This window comes from Chiloscyllium plagiosum, chromosome 15 (genome assembly GCF_004010195.1).
Source record: "Chiloscyllium plagiosum isolate BGI_BamShark_2017 chromosome 15, ASM401019v2, whole genome shotgun sequence".
Taxonomy (NCBI): Eukaryota; Metazoa; Chordata; class Chondrichthyes; order Orectolobiformes; family Hemiscylliidae; genus Chiloscyllium; species Chiloscyllium plagiosum.
The window spans coordinates 51,467,403-51,482,766 of NC_057724.1; the positions used below are offsets into that span (position 1 = coordinate 51,467,403).

General features: G+C 39.5%; 1 protein-coding gene across 3 annotated transcripts in view; it reads right to left on the bottom strand.

The window, feature by feature from the left end:
* The window catches only part of thoc2 (THO complex 2), a 143,494-nt gene that overhangs the window by 107,106 nt on the left and 21,024 nt on the right, over positions 1-15,364 (bottom strand). For 2 of the 3 annotated variants that reach the window (XM_043704869.1, XM_043704870.1), the window contains exons 4-8: positions 14,947-14,998; positions 14,775-14,845; positions 6,257-6,378; positions 1,411-1,544; positions 640-806 (exon numbers count right to left, since the gene is read on the bottom strand). In XM_043704869.1, coding sequence (XP_043560804.1) covers positions 640-806; positions 1,411-1,544; positions 6,257-6,378; positions 14,775-14,845; positions 14,947-14,998 — 546 coding nt within the window. Of the gene's footprint in view, positions 1-282; positions 356-639; positions 807-1,410; positions 1,545-6,256; positions 6,379-14,774; positions 14,846-14,946; positions 14,999-15,364 lie in introns of those variants that run through there. The other variant, XM_043704871.1, reaches the window with a different exon arrangement.

Consider the following 15,364-nt stretch of genomic DNA (forward strand, 5'->3'; position numbering starts at 1 on the left):
AGTAACATATTTAAAGTTCATGTTTTTTTAAGCAAACTAAATTAAGAAATTAACAAGAAAATAGGAATCGTTTAGGAGTATCATTGCCAATTTAAGGCAGATAACTGCACAACTAATGACCGTATAAACTATTAAACTCTGGTGATATTACATATTGTAGTTGTAAAGAGCAACAACTATTTCAAATGATAAGAACTGTGCTGAATAATTTAACAAATCAGAAAATTCAGATACATAACCTTTTAGCTAGACAAGTTTATATTGTTGAATGCAGGTACTTACCTCAGTTTTGAGAGGCTGTCTTCTCAACACCTTTTCCCACAGTCTAGAACTAAAAGGCATCAGCTGAGCAGTTCTACAGTGCAGGAGGGAGGTGAGAGAATATACCATCAAAACAATAAGTACCTCCAGTCAACATCATTCAAGTTTTTCAAAACTTAAATAGCCATAAAATACAAAAAGAACCATGCACAACAAACCAGTTCAAGTTCAAATGCTCACAGACAATGCCCGCTATCAGTACAGAGCGAATCATTACTCAACACTAACTCTCGCGAGCCATCAACTAACTCGATCTCAATATCATGATTATAGAACAAATGGAATTGCATTAAAAATGAAATACTTTTTCTACAGTACCTGATAAAATTTAAATTTGAATCCCAAGATATGACAAAGAGTCTGTAGTTCACACATGCACATGTAGGATTCTATCAAAGGTACAAAAAAGTCATCGTGTTCTGGCCTACATTCGTAAACTTCTAGGATAATATCCAAAACTCTGTTTGGATCCAGATTAAAGCAACCTTGAAAGCAAAGAGGGAAATTAAAATCATTCACTAAAGGTTTTGTAATACTTTGAATTCAATATGCTGATAATCAGGACAATTTTAATTTCTCGTAAACAGAACCTGCTGGAGTGTAAAAGCAATATCAAAGTTGAAAACCCCAAATTAAAACAAATCAAACCTACGTTCCAGCCTCAAGTGACTTATTTTTTTCTTCCTGTAGGACAGGTACATTATTTGCAAAGCTAGAACCATATTAGTTGAGCAAAACTAATGGCCTTAAAAGTCATGTCATCACATTTGAACAATCAGTTATGGACATAAAATAAGAGCTACAAGAGATTTTAAATTCATATTTGCAAAATTGTCTCAGCATTGGTTATAAACCAAACAAACGATTATATAATACATTTCACAACTGATCATCCATGGTCGGATATGATCTCGAGGTCCTATAAATGCTCCCAATCAAAAGGTCTCCCCAATTAGCCAAACACCCTAAATATGGGAGCAAAGACAAGTGCAATCTATACAGCAAAAATGTCACTTTCTGTATACTCAAATAAGCCACTGATTGGATATAACAATGAAGAATCTATTTCTTTTAATTGTGCTACTTTACCTATAAGTGATTTGATGTTTTCTAGTATTAGGTCACTTGTGAGGTTTCCAGATAAGTCTTGGCCCAGTTCAGTAAAAAGTTTTCCATACCCTTCATTTTCTTCTCGTAACAAATTAAACTTCTGTTGCTTATAACTAAGGATGAAAACATGAATAAGTTTTGTAAAGTTTCATACATTACATACTTCATTTTCCTATAATTTGCAGTTTTACCCAGATGTATGAATGCACATAAATTCCTATCAAATTGAAGGTCTGAAGACTTTCGCTCATTAATTTCTAGAACCAGTTGTTGAATGATGTGCAACAATACCCAATTACCCTTTTTGAAACATGACAAGGAAAATGTGTAAGCTTCAACTTTGACATAACAGTGAGCCAAAATCAAAAACAGAGTCTATGGTCATAAAATAGTTATAGAATGTGATGCACGGCAGGAGTGTGTTTCAAGTCAAATGTTAAGATAAATATTAAACTATGTGTAACAGTACCATTCATAACTAAATTCAAGTGGCTAAGCAAATACCAATCACATTCCTCAAGTCATTAGATATGCAGTTTCAAGCACTATGAGTATTGAATTTAACAAATCTACTTTCATTCTGATTTTAGATTAGATTCCCTACAGTGTGGAAACAGACCCTTCGGCCTAACCAGTCCACAACAATCCAGCTAGACCCATTTCCCTCTGACTAATGCACCTGGAACTATGGCTAATTCACCTGACCTGCACATCTTTGGACTGTGGGAACACCCGGCTTACTCCCACAATCCAACATTTTGGACAATTCAAGATCTTAAATATGGGTTTTTTTGGCCAATTTTTCTTTCCCTGCATGAATTTGTGTAGTCAGACAGATGGATGTATGTTAACTGGTCCCAGTAATTGATGACTAACAAACCTCATACTTAAACATTGAGTGAATGCTGGAACAGTGACCTCATTCCTCATCTTGCAAAAATTTGAAATGGAATCATCATTTGTTTACATCTATTACACCAAACACAGTTATGCTGGGATTCAAACTGATAGGTCATTTTGAGGAATATATGTATGATTGAAGAACTTTATTAAGGAAGTATAATCAATATTATTTGGCACCCATGCTCCAAACAGGTTTCTCCCAGCTTATTTCAGTTGGTACTATGAAGTTTTTCAAATATATTACACTACTTTGCTTTTTGTCAATTGTCTCCATAAGGTTCAAACTCTGAACATATCAAATGTTGAATCTTCCTGCCCCTTCAATCCTTGAGCAACATCCTTATTATTCATTGGTACTAGTAAACTGATCTCTTATTATTTAAAAACTTCTAACCGCACTACAAACAGAATATGATGTAAGATTCTATTTATAGCATAATAGGTACTTCAATGAATTGTCATTTGGCTGTGCTGACAAATTTTCAATTAAATCGTATACTCTTGAAGAGCCATAAGGCCACAATGTATCGCAAGGCTGTACTGCTGAGACAGAACACAGGAGCAGCAAGACAAAAGGTTATACAGGGCCAAGACAGACACATATGAAGGATTCAATGGGAGAGGCAAAAACAATTGTAGATTTGAGAGAGTCAAGAATGGGAGAACAACGATGGAGGCCAGAAATAAATGGAGTTTTAAGATCAGATTGGTTGGTGCAAGTGTGAGAGTGAAAGTATAACAAAGGACAGAGGGTACAAATAACCATTATGGCAATGGGAAGCATCTGCAAAGTTTGGGACAGATATAGATCAGCAGAATAAGAAGGCAGAGGAATAAAGGAAAAAGGGGGGGTGTCACTGACATAATGAGGCGAATGACTCATGAATGTGTAATAAGGACAGACATACAAAGCATGGGTATAATGGATGTTTGAATAAAGACAGATTGGAGAAAGGAGGAATAATGGGCACACTGTGGACAGAGGGTGGTGGGAGTGACGAAACAGAACCGTCAGGATATCAACAAAAATGTAATTAAATGTCCACTTTGTCCACTAAATCCAAGAACAGTTGACATCTGATGGGAGAGTAAGCATATGGAATGGAGCAAGAGGAATATGTCAGGGAATCACTTGGTAATGCTCAGTATTCTGATCAGAAACAGAAACATGGCCCATAGTGTATTATAGCATCCTGACTGCTATATCAGTCAAGATCAGGTTACATGCTGTAGATTAACTCATTGAACCCAGGAACCCCTCTATTATATTTGATTCAATTACCAACTGAGTAACTTGAACGTAAATTCATAAGCAAATTCTGAACTCATCAGTTTCTGACCCAGCTTGAATAGTCATGTCCATGTAATTGAACATTTAGTAGGCATGTTTCGAATACAAACCGAACATTGAAATTTCAAGCTTGCTGATGACACCAAAATTGGAGGTGTAGTGGACAGCGAAGAAGGCTACCTCAGATTACAACAGGATCTTGATCAGATGGGCCATGGGCTGATAAGTGGCAGATAGGGTTTAGTTTAGATAAATGTGAGGTGCTGCATTTTGGGAAAACAAATCTTAACAGGACTTACACACTTCGTGGTAAGATCCTCAGGAGTGTTGATGAACAAAGAGACCTTGGTTCATGTCTCCCTGAAAGTGGAGTCACAGGTAGATAGGATAGTGAAGGCGGTATGCTTTCCTTTATTGGTCAGAGTACAGAGTACAGGGGTTGGGAGGCCATGTTGCGGCTGTACAGGACATTGGTTAGGCCACTGTTGGCATATTGCGTGCAATTCTGGTCTCCTTCCTATTGGAAAGATGTTGTGAAATTTGAAAGGGTTCAGAAAAGATTTACAAGGATGTTGCAGGGTTGGAGGATTTGAGCTATGGGGAGAGGCTGAACAGGCAAGGGCTGTTTTCTCTGCAGCATCGGAGACTGAGGGGTGACCTTATGGAGATTCATAAAATCATGAAGAGCATGGATAGGATAAATAGACAAAGTCTTTTCCCTGGGGTCGGGGAGTCCAGAACTAGAGGGCTTAGGTTTAGGGTGAGAGGGGAAAGATATAAAAGAGACCTAAGGGGCAACTTTTTCACATAGAGGGTGGTACGTGTATGGAATGAGCTGCCAGAGGAAGTGGTGGAGGCTAGTACAATTGCAACATTTAAAAGGCACCTGGATGGGTTCATGAAAAGGAAGCATTTGGAGGGATATGGGCCAGGTACTGGCAAGTGAGACTAGATTGGGTTGGGATATCTGGTTGGTATGGACAAGTTGGACATACGATGACGCTATAATTGAACGTATGAACGGAAAAACAGGAAGATATAATGGCTACAAAAAAGGCAACACCATGATCTATAGCTGGTACCAACTCGTCAGTAGAATGATCACTTATTCAACCACTAACTTGTTTGAATGCTAAAGTTTAAAATGACCAATATTGAGGTTCAGGGCCACGGGATACTTGTCCAGAAGGATTCTAAGAATTATACAAGTTGGACATGATAAATGAAGTACCTTTTTGCAAATTTAAGTCAGACTGTGACATAGAAATTTCCAAAATAAGGCATAAGGAAAAGTGGAATAAGTTTGGATTTCGGTTGAAATACAAATGATTTTAACCCTTGTGCACTGTTCAAAAGAAAATCTTTCATGAATCCATTCAGACTAAAAATTAACATTCTACGTTGCAGTAAAAGGCAGCTCAAAGGCTGATTTAAACATGTCAATTCACCACTGACAACAATCAACATCCCCTTATTTTAGGCCATCCCATGAAAAGACCTCACCAGTTGCAAATTGAATAACTGTTCTAAACTTGAAGGCTAATTTCTTAGAAATTAAAAGGTTGAAATTAAAACCTTTACTTTATATACAAAAAACGTATTTCAAATAGAATGTTCAACTTACATATTTACTTAAATGAATCCTACTGACCAAATACCCCTCCCATAATTAATATGGTGTCGAGGTGCCGGTGTTGGACTGGGGTGAACAAAGGTAAAAATCATACAACACCCAGGTTATAGTGCAAAAGATTTATTTGGAAGTGCAAGCTTTTGGAGCATTGCTCCTTCATTAGGTCACTCATGGAGTAGGATCATAAGAGACAGAATTTATAACAAAAGATCAAAGATAACAAAAGATATGCTGATGCAATACACAGAGGAACCTCGATTATCCTAATGAGACTGAGTCCCAATAGCAACTTTACATCAAAGACGTATTTCCAACACTGATCTCGTTTTATGATTACAATGATTAAAAGTAAACTTGGCTATAAATCTACGTGGTGAATTTGCATTTGCAGAATTATATTTGGAGATACATTCTATTTTGTTTAAAAAATACATAATCTGTCAGAGGTCAATATTGTTTATAATCCACGGGACATTTTGTAAACTCGCACTTTGGAAATAGAACCAGTCTGATTCAAGATTGGAATACATACAGACTCTAAACTCACTTGAAATGCACTGTCTCAGCTGAGATGTCACTTATTTTTTATAAAACTTTAAATCATCTTAGGACTTGAAAGTAGTTCTGGGATTTACATATTAATGAGTCGAAATCTGCAACCCATTCTAAAAGATGAAAGACTTAACAGCAATCGAGGTTTGTTCAATATATCACATCAGTGTATGAACCTACGATCTTTTGTTATAAATTCTGTGTCATATGATCCAACTCCACTAGCTACCTGACTAAGGAGCAATGCTTCGAAAGCTTGCACTTCCAAATAAACCTGCTGGACTATAACCTGGTGTTGTGTTATTTTTAATTTCAGTAAAATGTCATGATAATAAATTCAAACCCCCTGAAGATTCCGTGACAGGAATATGTCTGTTAATACAATCACAGTTTAGACTTTTCAAACCACTGGGAAAAAAGAAAATAGATAAATAATGGTGACTCACAATAGTTTGGTTTTGATTTTGACAGATTTCTGGTTGAACTGCTGTGATTGCTTTACAAGTCCAAGAGATTCTAACGTCTCTGGATCAAGTCGTTCCTTCAGAACCGTATCCGAAACCAAACACTGCAAAGAACATTGAAGCAAAATTATTATTTTGGCACTTGAACTATTTATGTATGTTCGCTGCCTATAGCACCACTGGTGAGTTAAAACAGTTTATGCTCAGAGTGCAAATGAACATTGCCAATACAAGTAAATAAGGTTTCATTATATGTAACAGTGTGCGAATACAAGTGAGAGAAATACTGCTTGAGCACAAGTAAACAACAAAACGTAGAAAAAAAAATTAAAGTCAGGGAGCAAGAGAAAAGATTTTCTCCACTTGCCCCCATATATACTTTCTCTCCTGCTGACCATCAGTTTAGCAGAAGTCAATTCCAGACTAACGAAAACAATGAGTTTGCCAACCATATTACACAAATGGGTCATGTGGGATATGAAGTTCAGAATCCTAGAATGGAAGGAGCAGACACACAGTGTACCAGCAAATAACAACAGCAAGAAAACCCATCAAAAGGCACTTCAAGGCTCATTATCTGAATACATGCAACATTTGTAATAAGATCAAAGAATTGCTACCACATTTATAAATACAGCATGATATGACAGACTGGAAGTCTGTGACCAGTGGAGTGATGCAAGTGTCGGTGCTGGGTCCACCGCTTTTCGTCATTTACATAAATGATTTGGATGTGAGCATAAGAGGTATAGTTAGTAGGTTGGCAGATGACACCAAAATTGGAGGTTCAGTGGACAGCGAAGAAGGTTACTTCAGATTACAACCAGATCTTGATCAGATGGGCCAATGGGCTGAGGGGTGGTAGATGGAGTTTACTTTAGATAAATGCGAGGTGCTGCATGTTGGGAAAGGAAATCTAAGCAGGACTTATACAGTTAATGATAAGGTCCTGGTTGGTGTTGCTTAATAAAGAGACCTTGGAGTTGCAGGTTCATAGCTCCTTGAAAGTGGAGTTGTAGGTAGATAGAACAGTGGAGGCAGCATTTGGTATGCTTTGCTTTATGGGTCAGAGTATCGAGTACAGGGGTTGGGAGGTCATGTTGCAGCTGAACAGAGTATTGGTTAGGCTACTGTTGGAATATTGCATGCAATTCTGGTCTCCTTCTTATCAGAAGGATGTTGTGGAACTTGAAAGGGTTCAGAAAAGATTTACAAGGATGTTGCCAGGGTTGGAGGATTTGAGTTGTATGGAGAGGCTGAATAGGCTGGAGCAGTTTTCCCTGGAGCATCGGAGGCGGAGGGGTGACCTTATGGAGGTTTATAAAATTATGAGGGGCATGGATAGGATAAATAGACAAGGTCTTTTCCCGGGAGTGGAGAACTCGAGGACGTAGGTTTATGGTGAGAGGGGAAAGATATAAAAGAAACCCAAGGGGCAACATTTTCACGTAGAGGGTGGTGCTTGTGTGGAATGGGCTGCCAGAGGAAGTGGTGGAGGCTAGCGTAATTGCAACATTTAAAAGGCATCTGGATAGGTATATGAACAGGAAGGGTTTGGAGGGATATAGGCAGGGTGCTGGCAGGTTGGGATATCTGGTCAGCATGGACGAGTTGGGCCAAAGGGTCTGTTTCCATGCTGTACATCTCTATGACTCTAACAGAACTGAAGGCTGACAGGTCCTCTTAGCCCCAGTGGCCTAGATCCTCAAATCTGAATTGGCTGAATTAGTTGTAAGCTTCCAAAATGTTTGTGATTCACAAAAGGTCCAAGTGCAATGGAAACAATTTCAAAAACACAATTCTAGAATGGAGGAAGACTGAAATCGGAAAGGTAATAAGGAAGTTTACCTTACATGTTATTGCGGAAATTCCAGGGTCTATTAATGAGGTGGTGGGATTCGGACATTTTTTTAAAAAATAATAATATAATCAGGCAGAGTCAACATGGTTTTGTCAATCAAATTATATCTGACAAATACATTAGGGTCCTGTGAGGATGCGACAAGCAGGGTAGATAGGAGCGATCATTTTATTCCATGTCTAAAAGAAAGTACATGAGATTGGTCATATCGGGAATTAGGTAAAACAAATGAAACTTGAGTTGTGACCCATGGGGTAAATGAGAAGAGAAAGTTCACTCCTCCCATTTCAGTCATAACAGAACCAAGTAGTGTATTAATTATATACTAGCCACAATACGAACAAAAACCAGTACGGAAAATCCTTATTTGAATTTGAAAGAACCATGCAGTACACGAGTGGCCCCTCTGTTCCCTTTTCTCTATTCCTTAGATCCTCCAAGACACAAATCTCCAACACTCCCATCCCATGATCATTATTAGCATGATCTGTTCCAAAAACATGCCTGTTGTTCTCTTAAGTGGTTACAAACATTTATGCCTCACCTACAATCTGCTCCAATGTAGCTCTAATTCGACTAAGTTAACAGTGCATGACAGTCATCAATACATAGAGGACAATATTTTACAATCGCCATCCTCAAACATTGACATGATCTTTAAATAATTTATTAAAACCCCTCTTACCATTTCATGATTATGTGTACTCAGTATTTAAAATTCATCTTCATCAATGAATTTACACTTCAAAGCTCTTTGAAGCTTTGTGCGCAAACTACATCATTTACAACCTAATCACTTGAATTCAAGTTTATCACCTCAATGTTCTTGGATAGCACCTCTTTATAAAATATCATTCTCCCTTTTATTACTTTTATGTACCTGCAGTTTTACTTGCATGTGAAACTTTATATTCCTATGTTCATTGACATTACATTGTGTGAACTTTCCGTGAATGCTTTTCATTTCAAAGACATGTTACCTTTGCCTCCTTTAAACAGTATCTGAGCAAATTACCTGTGCCCTAACATGCTTTGAAATAAGAACACAACTTCACATATTCAGCTACTAAGCAATTTCTAAGGTAACACTGTGTCCCCTAATTCTAAGAACATTCATAAAACCCAAGGCTGTGTACTGAAAGATTTTCTATACCAATTTCAGAAAGGTGCATCCCGAACACTGATATAAATGTTCTTCCCAGAGCTCCCCTCTTCTAATCTATTTGCTTAAGCAAAGCTATTTCCACTGATTTCAAACAAAAACTCCAGAACTTTGATGCGACTTCACCACTATGTTTTTGTATGAACAACACGTTTATCCACAACAATCTTAGTTAAATAAAACTTCTTTGCAATGAAACAACTCGCACTGTTCACTACAGCGTCAGTTTCTGTAAATTGTCCTCTCAAAATTAAAGTGGAATTCTGCATTGCAAATCTTAATCAGATACAAGTACAAAACATACACGGAGCAATTTCACACCCTCGTGGAGTCTTACCATTCAGTTCATTATAATTATTTAACAAACAACTTTAAAATGGCTTTGCAGATACCTTGGGTCGAAATCTGCTGAGCTCTGTGCATCTTCTAACTGTTTCTGGAACTTCAGTTCAAGAATGTTTTGCCCTATACAAACTGACAGTGATGTGCTGAGCCAGAAGACATCAGGGGCCTTGATAAATGATTGGACTAGCATATGTTACCTTACCCAATGAGAATTAATAGAGAGAATGCCAAAAATCCTGAAAAACTAAGGCAAAGAATAATTCAGAATGCATAAACTGTCAAATGAAGTACAAAAAAGAAAAATAAGGAAGGAAGGATTGAGAGAGAACGTGCACATCTTCATGAAAAACAGGCCGAAATGAAAAGAATAAAACAGCGGCACGGTGGTTCAATGGTTAGCACTGTTGCCTCACAGCACTAGGGTTCCGGGTTCGATTCCAACCTCGGGTGACTGTGTGGAGTTTGCACATTCTCCCCATGTCTGCGTGGGTTTCGTCCGGGTGCTCTGGTTTCCTCCCACAGTCCAAAGATGTGCAGGTTACGTGAATTGGCCATGCTTAAATTGTCAATTAGGTGCATTAGTCAGAGGGAAAAGGGGTTTAGGTTTCCACAAAAAAGTTGCTATTTTTCATATCCGAGCCAGGATGGTTTCTCGTACAGGATATTCAACAAGAGGATGCACACAGTTATAGAGTCAGAGAGATGTACAGCATGGAAACAGACCCTTCGAGCCAACCCGTCCATGCCGACCAGATATTCCAACCCAATCTAGTCCCACCTGCCAGCACCCGGCCCATATCCCACCAAACACTTCCTATTCATATACCCATCCAAATGCCTCTTAAATGTTGCAACTGTACCAGCCTCCACCACTTCCTCTGGCAGCTCTTTCCATACACGTACCACCCTCTGCATGAAAAAGTTGCCCCTTAGGTCTCTTTTATATCTTTCCCCTCTCACCCTAAACCTATGCCCTCTCGTCCTGGACTTCCCCAACCCCAGGGAAAAGACTTTGCCTATTTATCCTATCCATGCCCTTCATAATTTTGTAAACCTCTATAAGGTCACCCCTCAGCCTCCGACGCTCAAGGGAAAACAGCCCTAGCCTGTTCAGCCTCTCCCTATAGCTCAAATCCTCCAACCATGGCAACATCCTTGTAAATCTTTCCTGAACCCTTTCAAGTTTCCCAATATCTTTCCAAGAGGAAGGAGACCAGAATTACACACAATATTCCAACAGTGGCCGAACCAATGTCCTGTACAGCCACAACATGACCTTCCAATTCCTGGACTCAATACACTGACCAGTAAAGCATACCAAACGCCTTCTTCACCATCCTATCCAAAGACCTGCATATCCTTGGTGGAGTGGGAGGGGGAATTGAAATGTTGAGCTACAGGGTGGTTGGGTTGGTTGGTCCGGGTGTCCCAGAGGTGTTCTCTGAAACACTCCGCAAGTAGCCGGCCTGTCTCCCCAATATAGAGGAGGCCACATAGGGTTGATAGGGCAGGGGAGGGAAATATATTCTTGGTGCTGGGGTCTGTTTGGAGGTGGCGGAAGTGACGGCGGATGATGCGCTGTACATGGAGGTTGGTGGGGTGGTAGGTGAGGGCCAGTGGGGTTCTGTCCTGGTGGCGGTTGGAGGGGCGGGGCTCAAGGGCGGAGGAGCGGGAAGTGGAGGAGATGCGGTGGAGGGCACCGTCGACCATGTCGGGGGGGAAATTGCGGTCCTTGAGGAAGGAGGCCATCTGTGTTGTACGTATTTTGTACTGGTCCTCCTGGGAGCAGATGCGGCGGAGACGAAGGAGTTGGGAGAATGGGATGGCGTTTTTACAGGGGGCAGGATGGGAGGAGGTGTAGTCCAGGTAGCTGTGGGAGTCGGTCGGTTTGTAGTAGATGTCCGTGTTGATTCGGTCGCCTGAGATGGAAATAGAAAGGTCGAGGAAGGGGAGGGAGGAATCTGAGACTGTCCAGGTGAACTTGAGGTCGGGGTGGAAGGTGTTGGTGAAGTAGGAACAATAGACATCTGTTACTGGAAAATGACTGGAATCCATTTCTAAGGGCATCTGAGATATTTGGAGAAAGAAACACAATCTCTCAGAGACAGCAGGGTTTTATGAAGGAAAAATTGTGTTTGGCTAATTCCATGAGTTCTTCGAAGATGTAATAAGCGAAGAGGATAACAGAGTTCTGTAGTAGTAGTATATCTGGACTTCCAGAAGACATTTGTTAAAGTGCCACATAAAAGGTTAATACAGAAGGTAAGATTACACATGGCGAGGGAGAATATATAGAGAACTGGCTAACCAAAAGAAAACAGAGAGTCGGGTTAAATGGATCTTTTCTGGTTGGCAGGATGTAACTAGTTGGTTGTCAGAATATTCATATGTTGGGTCCCAACTATTTACAATCTACATTCATGTTCTGGATGCACAGCGAGAATGCACACTCGCCAACTTTGCAGATGACACTAAAATAAGCGGAATAGCATGTTGTGAAGAAAAATAATGCAGATAGGTGAGATGAATAGGCTGAAACCTGGCAGATGTGAATAAACGTGAGATCATTGTTGACCCCCGCCAACCCCACTATTAGTTAAAAACATAACTACAGCCCCAGATATCCATTTTGCCAGAACTTTGGTCCCAACATGATTAACATGGAGCCCATCCCAATGAAACAACTTCTTTCCCCAGTACAGGTGCCAAAGTCCCACTGATTCAAACCTATTTCTCCCACAGTCTTTGACAATGCATTTATCTCTTTAATCTGATTGACTCTGTGCCAATCAACTCATGGCTCAGGTAGTAATCTGGAGATTATTACCTTCATTGTTCTGTATTTTTTTATGTTTATTACATAGCTACCTGTATTCCTTCAACAGAATCTCTTTGTACAAGACGCTGTAATGTAAAACCGGAACCAGCACCAACTGGAAAGAGCTCAATCAGTACCAAATAAATTCAAAGTCAAACAGTCCAGGAGCGCTTCACAGGAGGCAACACAGCACTAATGATGTCACCCAAAAAGTGGGCAATACATCTGCCAATAAACCTATCAGCTCAGTGAACAGATCAACAATGAATCCAACCAGCTACAGATCTTCATAAAAGTTTGACAAAATATGGTAACAAAAGTGGTAACTGTGTGGGCCATAATAAATGGATCTTTCCCCTCCAACCCCAAGTTTCTCTACAGTCCAGATGAGATTCCTTAACCCTGGCACCAGGTAGGCAATACAGTTTTTGGGAGTCTCAATCCTGATTGCAGAGAACGGTGTCCATTCCTCTTGCTATACTATCCTGATTATGATATTTCTTCTTCCTGTCCCTACTTAATGGCTCCATGCACCACAAGACTATGGTCAATTTGCTCATCCTCCCTACAGTCCCTGCCCTCGTCCACAGAGGGAACAACAATCTCAAATCTGTTGGACAAGCTCAAGGGCTGAGGCTACTGTAGGGTGACCTCCTGGATCCCTCTACCTGTCTCACTCATAACCACACCCTAAATATATGCAAACATAAATGAGAAACTGTTCAGTGAGCAAATGTTGCTGAACTTTGAACAAAGTTTTTTTAAAAGTAAGATTGACTATTTAAGATCTAAAGAAATGGTAATCCAAACTGATAATTGTAATACTAGCCTAGACACTTGTGGTAGAGTGCTTACTGAAATAAACCAAATATCTCAAAGGTGACATCATCCACATTTCGCACATGTGAGTCCAATGCCTTCCACTAACATTCAAAATGCTCAACTTAACAGCTGATTTGGCCTTGGTTTAAATGGTAAGTCGAGCTCTCGGCATGACACTTTGGAAAGCAGTGAGAACAACTGAAGAGGGTGCACGATAAACTTAAAAACGCTACTTCCAAAGATGAAAAACTGCATTTCTAAGGATAGACGGGAAGCTAGCACTATTCTTATCAGCGAAGGCTTTGTGGTATTGATCTGTATGGGTGTATGAATAGCAAGAGTTTAGAGGGCTGTGGGTCAAATGCTGGCAAATGGGACTAGATTAGGTTAGAATATTTGTTGGACGAGTAGGACTGAAGAGTCTGTTACCATACTGTACATCTCTATAATTTAATGATAGTAACCAAGAAGGAAACTGAGAACCAGAGTTAACTTACATGAGGTAATGAGCAAACAAATCAAAAGCAACAAAGATTTATTATTCACACAGTGGGTAGCTCGGATCTGGCATACTCATAGGTGGGGAGAGCAGAGCTGGAGTGAGCGAGATGTGGGTCTTTCATGTGGACCTGGACATAGCAACCATGATGCAGTGTTTAGTACTTCGTACTTGCTAATATATTGCTGAGATCAAAATAGGTCTCAATAGGTGTAGATTCCAGGAGTCTTTCTTTTTGCCCACTCCCAGTGGGCCATTTATTGATGGTCTTACATCAGCCCCCAGATAAGCTTGGAATTTTTAATATCTTGCCTTGACTCAGTCAAAAAAGTTTTAAAAATCACATGCTCAAAAACAAATACATATATCTTTGTGACATTGATTCCAGGGGTTTGAATATGTGGCTTTATGCTGTTTGGAACAAATTGGGATTCCCAAACTTAACCTGCTTTAAACAAGAATATACTGACCCCCTAACCAGTTTTTACCCCAACTTGGGGTTCAGGTCCAAGACCATAACAACATGCATATGCCATTGTTACCATGATCGCTTTGCCTCTCAATTGCTTTGTGACAACATAACATTCTTCACATATCAGTTCACTTTCCTATTCCTTTGACTTACATAACTTCTTGGTGGTAGGAATTAACAACAGGTGCACTGCAAGCCACTACATCATAACCAACTTTAGGATTCAATTTGTAAGCTTAATTGCGCTTATTTTCAAACAGTTAACCCCTGGCAGGACCAATGCACCTTGAAATCCACATCTAACATAGCTTTGATGATGACAGCAAATGTCTTCTTCAGCAATTAGAAACCATATTGCAAGTAAATGTATCATGCTTATTAATTGTTTGGATACATTGGGTACCAGTGATTTATGTTCCAGAACATGGCAGACATGATGTGACAATAATGCAAAAATAAATCCATTTTAAAACTAAAATATCCAAAGAATACAATCATTACATATATGTTAAGGTACTCACCAAACATGCTAAAACCAGTTGAGTAAAATGATCTCTTTTACTTTTCTCTTCCATGCAACTTGTTTCAATATCTGAAATTAACATTTTCTGTTATTATTCTTCTGAACTCTCAAGGTAATCAACAATAAGTTAACCAAAATTCACTGCTTCAAAGAACACTCATCTTTCTCACCAAGAACGCAGAAAACATCAGCCAGGATGGATGACATATCATCTCGAAGTTCCTGCAAAAAGAACAGGAAAAACAATCCATTATAACCAACGGTGGCTCATCCACGGAAAAGTCAATATTTTTCTGGGAAGAGGGTGAAGCAGTGGGAGGAAATCAGGTGTCACCTTGATTTATCCAAGCTCGTTTATAAAACTAGCGTATTACTAGACCGGCTGTGCTTTTCCAGCACCACTCTAATCTAGATTACAAAGTGCAAACTAGAGGCAAAGCAAGAAATATTGTGATAAAATGTAACACTAATTATCTCTCTCTCCTTAGCAACCACATGTGGTTTAATATGACAGCTCACAAACTTGTGCCAGGTTTGATGCTGAGAGAAAAGTTACCAACCAAACAACTGTACTAAGACCACCAATTT